The 12214-nt window shown below is 36.6% G+C and overlaps 1 protein-coding gene across 1 annotated transcript; it reads left to right on the top strand.

Moving 5' to 3' along the window:
- Positions 1-99: 99 nt before the first annotated feature.
- LOC105436394 (40S ribosomal protein S18) lies at positions 100-7061 on the top strand. Its single transcript, XM_789831.5, has 5 exons — positions 100-106; positions 2214-2315; positions 2797-2883; positions 4568-4761; positions 6906-7061. Exons 1-5 carry the CDS (start codon positions 104-106, stop codon positions 6979-6981), a joined length of 462 nt encoding a protein of 153 aa, XP_794924.2. The 5' UTR covers positions 100-103; the 3' UTR covers positions 6982-7061.
- Positions 7062-12214: the final 5153 nt, after the last annotated feature.

The following is a 12214-nucleotide window of genomic DNA, read 5'->3' on the forward strand; positions in this document are numbered from 1 at the left end:
ATTGGCTGAATTATGGCAGTCTTACAATATTGGTCCAATCAGGGATCACAGCTCAAAAATCGCACACCGACCTTCTCCCTTTTTGCTCTGCACCGAATCCAAGATGGTAACGACACATCCCTCTATCTGAATTATATCACGTTTAATCTCAGCTTTGGGAAAGCATCCTACCATTAAATCGAGGATAAACAAATTTTGAAAATATTATTAAACTATAAAATGTTTTGCATGACTTTATTCTGTACACGAATACCATTTTTGTCAATTTTAAAAGTGCGACACCCGAGTAGAAGTGTTGACTGCTGTGCGATGTTTACATACATGTACTATGCACTGTAGACCGTGTAGCATAATGTTACAGGCGTCTTTTTACTCTTAGTTTTAGAGCCCCAACTTTCAGAACATCTAAAGTTAAATTATGGCCAAAATGAAATATTGAACTTAAACTATACTGCCTTCTAATGAAATGAACCTCTGACCGTGGCATTGTTCATTGATTTTTATACACGTAGAGTCTAGACTTCTACACTTGACTTGCATAAATAATAAATTTGATTTCAATTATTTTATTTAATGACTCGTCCATGACCATGTTTACGTAGAGCCGTAGACCTAACTTACATTTTTACTTGCCTTACAATCGTAAATTTACAATGAATTTCTGTTTTATTCACCGTATTAATCTTGTCTTATGCCTTGTATTCTAAAGTAAAAAGAAGTGTGCTGAAAATCTCATGAAATTTGATTAAGAATTGTCATTTTTGCAAGAAAATAAAAGACAGTTGTGTCATTTTGATGTTGAACTTTAAAGTTTAAGCAAAGGTCCCCATGTCTGTGTACTCATTCACTCACTTTACATGTAACGTTAGAGCTAGTCTAGTCTAGTTCAGGATTATCTACATGAAAAGTAGGGGCGCTGGTCCGAGAATAAGGATCTTCTTCGTAAACGTGGACCGATGCTTTCTAAAAAATAAGGATCGTCCGCATTTTCGCAGACGTTTCAGATTTTTGATCGGCGCGCTGGCGATGTGAAAAACGGATTCCGTAATGATTTTCTTGATGCATTTTACATTGACTTTGTTTTGTTAAATTTGCACAATTAAGTGTATGCGCAGACATGCACTTTGGCTATCTTTGGACAGGTGTTGGAGGTAGCCTTACAGCGAGTGTTAGGGCTTGGTGATATTATATGAAATTTGCCTTGTGAACAAAACCTCAAATTGTGTATGTTATCACCAGTTCCTGCACACAACAGACCTTGTAAACTATCTTTCAGTTTGCTCAGTAAAAAAAAAGATGCATGGTTGATTTGGAAGATTCTATCTCCCGATGTTGGAGATTTAGCTTACAAAAGAAAAAAAAGAAAAACACTGACAAGGAAACCTGTGTTTGCCTCTCAAAGATGAGGAGTCCATTGTTTGCATGTGTAATTTTGTACAGTGTACAATGTAGAAGTTAAAAATTGTTATGAAAACCAAAGTAAATGGGGTAATTTTTTATGAGAAATCTGCTCATCATGCTTTGATTTTGAGACAAAGTAATCCCTTTGCAGCAAATGTTGAATAAAGGAAATTGGTTCCCAAATATGTTTCTCAAATAATCTACCAAAAATCTCTGAGATTTATAGAGACAGTCTCCTAAATAGGAAATATTATCTTCTATTGGCCATGCACCTCTACTGTTCTGCAGAATTCTTTTTTGTTACAAGTGCAACGTTTCAACACATTTAAAAAACGGGTCAAGAATTTAATAAAAATGTGGTCATTTGTTATCAAAGATACAGCTTTGCTTACCTTCCTAATGAACTGACATGCAATTTACATGACAATAACAGTCACCTCTACCAAGAGTTTACAATTTTGAACATGTCTAGAAATGCTAGTAATTGTCCGATGTATGTAGGCTGATTGCGCGCAGCTAATTTGATGCCACTTTTTCAACAGTAGCGATTGTTGTTTAAAATGCGTTTTGCTGCAAACTGTTGCTGAATTTGGCAAGCTCCTGCTGTGTGCCTATTTACACTAAACTAATCTCTTTATTTTTGTTGGTGCCTTAATTTCCCCTTGATTTACACCTGGACTATGTCAATTTATTGCTATGAAGATAGCTGTTGTTTCTTCAATGTGTATCATTAGTGACTCTTCCTCGAATAAATGTGGTGTGTTTATGAATTTGGCGATAAATAAATATTTGTGTTTTTTTCTCTTTTTCAGCCTGCTCTTGTGCTGCCAGAGAAGTTCCAGCACATCTTGCGTGTGCTCAACACCAACATAGATGGACGAAGGAAGATCATGTATGCCCTCACAGCCATCAAGGTACCGTAAAAAACATTATGGAATCATGTGCCAGTATTACAAACTGAATGTAAGGGGGAGGGGGGGGGGGGGGGAGACAAAAGGTATTTGAACTGGGTGATTTGGATATTTTTAGTTGTATCATCATCAAGAAATATATTGATTTAGTTGATGTAACAGAAGTGTGATTTTGTTTGAAAACTGCATTTTCTATTAGTAGTATTTTTATGTATGATAAATTTTTTTCCTGTAACTTTATGACTGTCATGTAAATAACTAAATAACTTTCAATCTTTGTTTTTTCATGGACAAATACAAATTCATGAGATGAAAGGGATAAATAGGTAATGGGATTTTTTAAATTAAAAGTATGTGAAAGAAATTTAGTGGGAAGCAGATAAAAAGGGAAGACAAACAAAATTTGCATTGATCGGTTATTTGTAGCCAGCTTGTTTCCTTATGCATCATATGAATGAACAGGAGTATTTACTTGCCTTTTCAGGGTGTGGGAAGGCGATATGCCAACATTTGCTGTCGCAAGGCTGACATCGATGTGTCAAAGAGGGCAGGAGAACTCACCGATGATGAGGTAAGTAATGGATAAAGAGGCTTGAGATCTTCTTGTTTTTTTTAATTATTAGTGACATTGGATTGTTAAAGATGAAGTTGAGTTCCGGTCATGCGATTGTATTGTGAAAGAAACGGTGTGGAATTGACCAGAAAGGGTTGATCATCTAGCATGTAAGTATTTGTGTGTATTGCAAGGTTCTGGAATCATCAAAATGATAACAAATTTGGCCAAGTCTTGGTCAAATGATGAACACTGTACACAGAAAGATGTATATGGGACTACACGAACACGTGGCGTATAAATCCTACCCTGGATTTTTACGATGTTTCATGACATATTTAGAACATGAAGACATTTGAAGAGCCATGCTTTTCAGGGAACATGTCTTATCTGATGTTCTTCCACACTTGCATAATAAGAAAAACGCTCACAAATTATTTTTCACCTCTTCCCAGAACTCAACCTTCTATTTAAGAAGAGAAAATGTATTACACATTATTACCCGTATCAGACATCTGAGCTGGTCATTTACAAAACCGTATTGCCCTAGTTTTCACTAGCAGTGGGAACGGAGGGGTATATTCTTTGTATTTTCCTTGGTCTCCCTGCGCGTATTGACTTTGCGTGTAGAGACGAGTGAAAATATACCTTGGTATTTTCCACGGTCTCGCATTTCCATTGCGCATCTATTAATATTATGCGTACGAGAACCTGCGCACTTTGCGCGCACTCTATTGTGACGTAATAATCACACCAAATACACACTGTTTGTAGTGTATCGAAAAATTTGTCAAGCACTGGATGCACAGTGTTGGTTTTGACAAAGTTTGTTCAGTTCTTGAGATTGTCATGGTGGATGTCTGTATTTGCTCTAGATGTCTGATTTGGATAACAATAACAATATTGACTGGCTTTACTTTCGGGGGATATCAGAAATATTGACCGCGCTAAGACCATATCGCCCTCGTCTTTCGACTCGGGGCAATATGATCTGAGCTTGGTCAATATTTCTGATATACCCCTCAAGGCCAGTCAATATTATATAATTATTGTCTGAATGACCTGTATTATAACAATGCTGTATTTGTGTATGCACAGCAAGGGCTTCTTTTAAAGATGTATTAGTTACACTAACCATGACTGAAGAGTTTTTGAAACTTTTGAAGCTTCATTAGAGGGCAGAAAGATAAGAGAAACAGAATGGTGAAAGTTTAAAATAAATAAGACCAATAATAAGAAAGTTACAAAGGTTTGAAATATGAGATCACTAAGTCTATGCAAATCTCAAATTGGCAGTTGATTAGTGGATTGTGACGTAGTTGTGAAAACTGAAAAATGTGATCAATAACATTAAATTTTGCATTTCTCCTAAGTGCCTTCTCCCTTGGGGCATTACTCCAAATATATTATGGATAGCATCCTCCAAGAAGAAAAGACCCTCCTGAGTCATATACTTTTGATAAAGTGTAATTTTAATCATTTTGTGTGTGGAAGCAAATGGGAAAGTTGTCCGCCACAACATGACAGGCATTTCCGATACTATGTCAAAATAGCAGATTGCTATATTAGTTGATTCTAGTGAACAAGGATGTCTCTGTTCTAAGTTTGGTAGAGATAAACCTGTCACCAGATTGGCCTATGATTACAACACAGCAACTTGACAGCAGTTTCATTTTGTTTTTCTTCAAATTCTCCATTGCAGGTTGAGAAGTTGATGACCATCCTGCAGAACCCCCGCCAGTACAAGATCCCCGACTGGTTCCTCAACAGGCAGATGGACGTCAAGGACGGCAAGTACGGTCAGATGATGGCCAACAACCTGGACAACAAGCTCCGTGAGGATCTGGAGCGCCTCAAGAAGATCAGGGCTCACCGTGGTCTCCGACATTACTGGGGGTAAGCATGGCTCAACAGATTTCCTGGGGATATATATCTAAATATATATATATATTATCTAAAGATCATAATGGTGAGAGCAACCAGTGGCTTGAATAGCCTGCCATAGTTAAGTCCAACTTAAAGCCGAGCTTAGTCTTTGTGAAACACTCCCCTGGTTCCCAGCTTTCTTGGAAATTAAAGAGAACCTTAACATTTAGTTCACAAAAGTCGATTAATTACAGTAAAATCACTCAAATTGGGGAAAATCAGGGAATATCATTGGTGACCAGCTTTCTTGGAAATCAGAGAGAACCATAAAATTCAGTTCACGAAAGTCAATGAATTACAGTCAAATCACTCAAATTGGGGAAAATCAGTGAATTTCATCAGCACTGAAAGAAAGCAGTCCGTCTTTTAAACTTTGTCTTTTGTCTGAACAGCATATCCACTGGATGATTAGCCATGGTGGCTTTTTATGCCTCCGCTATAAAGTTGTTCAGGGAAAAAATTTGTGGGCTACTTTTCAAGCTTGGCTGCATGAAATTAACACTCTTAAATTTGTTTTGCATTGAACTCTTTGCAAATTTACAAGGGCTCTTTGGGGCTATTTCGCCCAGAGCCTGTGTATTTTTTCACTGAAGTTGTATGGACTGCTGTTCCTGGAATTTCAAAGCATGTTACTGTTACAAAACTAGAAGGGAAAAAAAAAAAATTGACTCCAAATGTGAACAAAATGATACTGCACATAAATTGATAATCATCACAATCACAGGTGGTGGGGGGATCCAAAAAGCACATGCTTTTTTTAATCAAAGTATATCATGAGTAATCATTAGCCATATTTTGGCAGTTCAGCTGCAACCACATTTCTTGCAACTTGTCAAGTATTGCACTTGTCTATTTTTTGACTATGTGTTGAAGTAAGCAATATGTCTCTTGTGAACACTCCCAATGACCATTTTCTTTCTGTTCTTTTTTCTCAGTCTATTTGTTGAAGTAAGCAATACGTCTCTTGTAGTGCTGTAGCCGAACCGCCGAACCGAACGGAAGTTCGCCGAACATGGCACTTCCGAACCGAACCGAACCGAACCGAACGCAAAGGCCTGGTTCGGATGTTCGGCAGAAAAAAAAAACAACGTTTTTGCAAGCTAATAAACTTGTCATTTTGTACCTAATTTTCATGTCATGATTGCTCATTTTATATTTACTTTTTCCCATTTTCCGCCTTTGTGATTTATGCCTATCCAGAGGTGGGCGCGACTTCACTGGCGCCATTTAAATCCCAATTCCTGACCACGCTACGTCGCGATCGCAAGCCATAAAAAAGAATACACGTGTGTGATCAAAACAAGTTCAGCTCAAACCCATTCAACAAAAAATTAATATTTTAATTGTAACAATTAATATCGGACAAATTTTACAATATAAATAATGAAATAAATATATATTATAGTATGGTATTTATTTATTCAGGAAAAATAGGGATTTTATATTTTTCCTATTGAAAATAAAAACTTATAAAAAACAGTTATTGACGAGCCATTCAAGATGGCAGCTTTCATGACTCTAACATTAGACAACAACGGTCTCGGAAAGTCTTTTAAAAATATCATTTATTGACAAATTGAAAACATGATTCTTTTAAAATTGAAAATAAAACACGATTCAAGACGGAAATACGAATGTAAGTAGTATTTTTCTTCACAAATAATTACGTTTAGAGCAGTTTTTCAATGTGAAATTTGTGCTGATCGGAAGCAGTGTGCAGAAGTCCTCCGTGCTGGTCGGGCCCGGCAGGCCGGCTGGCCCGCCCAGTGCCGACCGCCGTGGCTATAACGTTGCTTGCTACTATATTACCGAACCCCGAACCGAACCAAGTTCGGGTGAAAAATTGCCGAACTCTGCCGAACCGAACCGAACACGAACATAGCGTCTGACTTACAGCACTAGTCTCTTGTGAACGCTCCCAATGACCTTTTTCTTTCTATTCCTTTTTTTCTTTGACCATTTGTTGAAGTAGGCAATACATCTCTTGTGAACACTCCCAATGACCCTTTTCTTTCTATTCTTTTTTTCTTTGACTATTTGTTGAAGTAAACAATACATCTCTCGTGTGAACAGTCTCCATGACCATTTTCTTTCTTTTCTTCTTTTCCTTGCAGTCTGCGTGTGAGGGGACAGCACACCAAGACTACTGGCAGGAGAGGAAGGACTGTTGGTGTGTCCAAGAAGAAGTAAAGTGGGACCAGAGCGTTGTTTTGCGATGTGTACAGTCATTAGACTCTTTGTAAAATAAAGATCGAGTAACAGAGAGGAAACACCAGTGTAATATGTTTTCATTCATTCATCGTCGTTTGTTCTGGTTTGGTTTGAAAAATCAATTGAGAGATTTACTAACATATTTACTAACATCATACCTTATGATCAAAGTTTGTTCTTGACAACCTGAAAGCTTGCATGAGGCTTACCCGGCATAGCAACAAGTAATACATGCATACCAATTCTAAGTATTGTGGTTCATTCATTGATAACGGGTAAATGGAATGACCTGTCACTATGAGTATGTCCCCAGGAAAAAAATGTCCATAAATTAGAATATGTTGGTAGACCGGTCTATTGAGAAATTTTCTTTGTGAATTTCCATGTTACATTATGATAGAGTAAATTTGAAAGATGATTGGGTTTGAAATTAAATAAAGGGTACCATTACTGATCATGCACTTTGCCTGAAACAAGAATATGGATGAATCGATTTTGATCCTGCTATGTATGGATCTTGTTCTTGGCTTGCCATGTGCAGATGTATTGTAATGAAAACCAACACATTGATGGCATAATTTAGAAATAGGAATTGGGAGTACTGTGAAGTATTCTGAGAGCAACGATTTGGAATGAGCAGTGAGGAAGTGTTTAGAAGAGCTGTAGAGTTGTGAAGAGTGTTGTACCCCAGTCCATAGCATATTGAGAGTGAGAGTTGTGACACATGTATGTTGGCGAGCGCAGTCCCACATCATTCAAATCATCCCACATACAATTATTATTATTGGAGGAAAGTGTTTCGAGCTCCATGAATGACTGACCAATCAGAAAAAATTCCATTGTCGCAACTATCTCTAAATCAATTAGCTATACTCTAGTAACGTGGACAACACTAACAGCAGATTCAACTAAAATTCCTATGGCAAAATAATCAAGAATTAAATGGTATGCAGTTGATTTTTAGTCAGTTTGGTGGCGTGGCTGAGTACTTCGTAGGAGGGTAAGGTAGATGAAACTTTGGGAGGGATGCTATTTACATGAAGGAGGTTTAGAGAATCTGTTGCGGGGAAGAAAAATAGAAGAGTATATACATATGATTTGTTTTGATTGATGTTTTGACTTCTGAAGAAATACTGGAGTGGAGTGAAAAAAAAGGGATGAAATTGTGTGGCACATACATGTATGTAGTTGTAACTGTGTCCTTGGATTCTGTAAGAGCTAAGAATTTAAATATGTGTGGCCAAATCAAATATTCCCCCCCCCCCCATTCCAATGAATACAAATGCACTTCTCTTCATACATGTAGAAACTGTGAACACCAAGGTGAAAAGAAGTCTAGTTTTTGGTTTAAAATGCTAAAGGATCTCTGTCTTCTTTCCTCCTTTGTATCAACTTTCTTTCATGCTCCCCCTTTCTCGTCCTCTAACTACTCCTCTCCTTTGTGCCACCTCTTACTTTCTTCTTTCATCTCCCTCTTCCGCAATATCTGCTTTATTCTCTCTCTCTCTCATCTGCTTGTGCTCTTTCTCTCCTCCCCCCCCCCCCTAATCTTACTTTGTCAGATTTGATCTCTAAACAATAAATACAAATTAAATGTAGACATCACATATTGCAAGCCTATTGCTTTCACTAAACGGCTGGGTAGCCATATATGAATATTGATTAATTTCAGACAAAAAATACATTTTTCACAACACTTGATGATGACTGGACTGAAGCTGTTTTACCTTTAATACTCAAGAGGTTATATTACATTCATATCTGAATATAAAATACAATGTACTTGTATCATGATTTTATTATTTACACAAAACTTTTAAAATACATTAGTTTACATATGTTACACGATGAAAGTAATTATTTATCATCAAAGTATTCAAACATTGCAGCACCAGCAAGTTGTCATTACAATTCAGTTTTAAACATAATCCACCTGAGTATGAAAATGCAGTAAGAAAAGAGAAAACATTTATACAAAATATAGAAACAGACATGAGTATAATACATACACGCACTTCAAAAATCATCACATCATTACACATTTGTATGCATAAAATTAATAAGGATTACCACATGATTGTCCTTCATGCAAATTTATCTTTTAAAGGTACTATGTCCCTTTTGCAGCCAACCTCAAATTCTGTAGAACTTTGCAGGAATTATGAATATGTCATGTATGTCCTATCTGTGAAATTTAAATGTTAGCAGTGTCCTCATATTCAAATTATGCAAGGAAACCCGTTTACTTGCTAGACTTCACTGTCAGACACTATTGAGTGACTGACTGGCTTTTTTTCTTCTTTGGTAATAACATACATGAAAAGAGTTGTAAAGGGTACATGAGCATTTGTCTACATCAATAACCCACTTCTTGTGATGGCCAAGATTAAACTGATTGAATCTTTGCGCAGCATAAAACGTATGACCATTCGGTACAATTGTCTGAAAATCAAGACTATTACTTTTGGGCTCAATAGCCCTAAAGTCGATTTGACAACTAATAGTAATTATTTTCCCACTTGAAGACATTTTCAAGCCCCACCTTTTTTAGGGAAGTTCTAAATAAGTATTATCTTTCAAATGCAGTTGGAATTTAACTTTTTCATTTTTTTGGCCTGCAAATGGGACATAGTACCTTTAATTGAAAGTAACTGTAAGCTGAAAAGTAATTTGAGGAAGATAAATCAATCACAGCTTCAAGTATGTGTATTGATACAAAATTCATTCCTTACACGTTGAATACACATAAGTTTCCTTAATAATCTGCAAATTGCATTGGCATGTATCAATATCCCTCACGGACCCTAATAACAACAGCATGATTCCACATGAAGTACATGCACAGGTATTAACCAATAGCCTAGCCAGAGGAAAGGAAGGAGGCAGAGGCATTCCCCCTGAAAATGAAGAATTGTACATATGTCTTTAACCCCCACCCCTGTATAATTATTGCATGGGTATACCCCAGAGTAGACCCCATATGGATGAAAGTGGCCATGGTTATGGGAATACATCATCTGATAACACACACAGAGAAACTGGCCATAGGTTTTGTTACTGTAACATCTGATAATGTGTGAGACAGTAGACATGGGTATGGTAGAACAACATACCGGTATATACATTATACTGGCAATGAGTAAAGCAAGTATACAAATAATTCAATTCTGTGAGTGCATTAAGTGAATGTGCACAGGACATTTATCAACATTTCAGAAATGTAAAGATCTGTGAGGTGATTTGTCTAGAGCAGGCCTTCTCAACTGGCGGCGCGCGCGCGCCACATGTGGCGCTTGCTGCCAGTCGGAGTGGCGCGCGACTGTTGCAACAACAAAACAAAAAACAGAAAGAAAGAAAATATATATTTTAGAATCAAATACTCAGCTAAATCAAGAAGTTGCAGTCGAATTTGAGCCTAAAATGCCTGCTTAACAAACAGGAAGAAAGGGGAATTTAACGTTTTGTTACCATTTTATACGAATCTTATCCTAAGGTCTGAACAACATTAGCTTACGGTTGGATACCAATTTTAACATTGCCAATCTCTGGAAACACTTTTGTTTTTGTTTGTTTGATTTTTTACTTTACTTTGACATTTCCCGTGTTTATAGCACACAAAAAAATACATATAAACCTCCAGTGTAATTGTACCCAGGAATTGTACTAATTTTTTCACATCAATATGAAATTATGATTGATTACATCGTGGAATGAAATGGTGCTAAAAGTACCCCATTTGGGCCTTTAGAAAGCCCTAAATCCACCACCTTCAGGGGGCTCTGCCCCCTGCTACGCCCCGTTAGGGCTTCGCCCCTGGACCCCACCTTTTTTTTGATCGGTCGCTACGCTCCCTCTCAGCACAGTCAACCATACAGAGTGGCACTTCAACTACAAATTCTTTTCGTTTTGGCGCTTCTAATAAACTAGTTGAGAAGGCCTGGTCTAGAGGTAGTGACATGAAAACGATTTTTGTTGTCCAAATTACAAAAATACAGAACATGTATTGTGATACACCTTTGTGAATTATCACAAAACAGCAACTCATGAAAATTTCTGTCTCCAAATTGTCTTCCACAAAATGTCTGGCTAATCATAAACAAAATGTATAGACTGCTTATTTCGACCATATTAAAAAATCTCATAAAATGGATAGTTAAGCTCATGAAGTAAATATCTGCAGCAGGAAACAATAACAGTTTTATAAAGAAAAATGGAACTTCGACTGCTTGCAGTCGAAAGTGATGCCTCCGTCATAGAGCAATTTTACAAACCAAAAGGGAAGAAATTTTTCAAATTCAAGTCCAGTTGTAATCCATTAACAGGTTCTCAGAATATTGTGATTACAAGCTATTTCTCATATATGACCCTTCGATCTTTGACCTCATGACCCCAAATGCAAGATACGTACATGCCTTGAGTTTGATGGTAATCCATCCTTGGTTCTAATGATAATGCAATCATAAGCTATTTTTGCATACATAATGAGCCTTGTGACCTTTGACCTTTGACCTTTGACCAAAATCTAATAAATTCATTGGCTCTGCAAGTTACATACATGACCAAAGTTTGGTAGGAATCCATCAATCCGTTCTTGAGATAACGCTATCACGAGAACGGGACGGACAGACAGACGGAGGCATAAAAATAACTTGTTTAAAAAAAGTATCATGCAATATATACACAATTGTATACAAGAAAAATAAAAATATGGAAGACAAATACTAAACATAGCAAGCCTCTTCTTTAAAATCATTTCGAAGATAAAACTTTCAAAATGATAAACTCTCACATAACAAAGGCATGCTCAAACAAAATGTGATGCCGAAAAGGAGAATAAATATATATTATTATTCTACAGACAACCCATATGGCACTTCTTACTGAGTATGAATTACAATTTCATTGAAAACACTTGTGTCAATTATTTGGACTGTATAAGAAACTCTATTGTGATATATAAAGCAAAGACAAAATTGATCAGTCATTTTAATATCCAATTTGGAAGCTCGCAACACCGAATCAGAATTTCATGATGTCTTATTAAAAAAAATGATAAAAATGATGATGACATTGATGATTATCATGAGATCAACAGATTTCAATACTAAACTTGGTAGCTCGCAACACCAAATCAGAAGTTCATAATGTATTGCTTAAAAAATGATGATAATGATGATGATGTTGATTATAATCATGAGATCAACCAATTTTA

The sequence above is a fragment of the Strongylocentrotus purpuratus genome, unplaced genomic scaffold, assembly GCF_000002235.5.
Source record: "Strongylocentrotus purpuratus isolate Spur 01 unplaced genomic scaffold, Spur_5.0 spur5_scaffold_4, whole genome shotgun sequence".
NCBI lineage: Eukaryota > Metazoa > Echinodermata > Echinoidea > Camarodonta > Strongylocentrotidae > Strongylocentrotus > Strongylocentrotus purpuratus.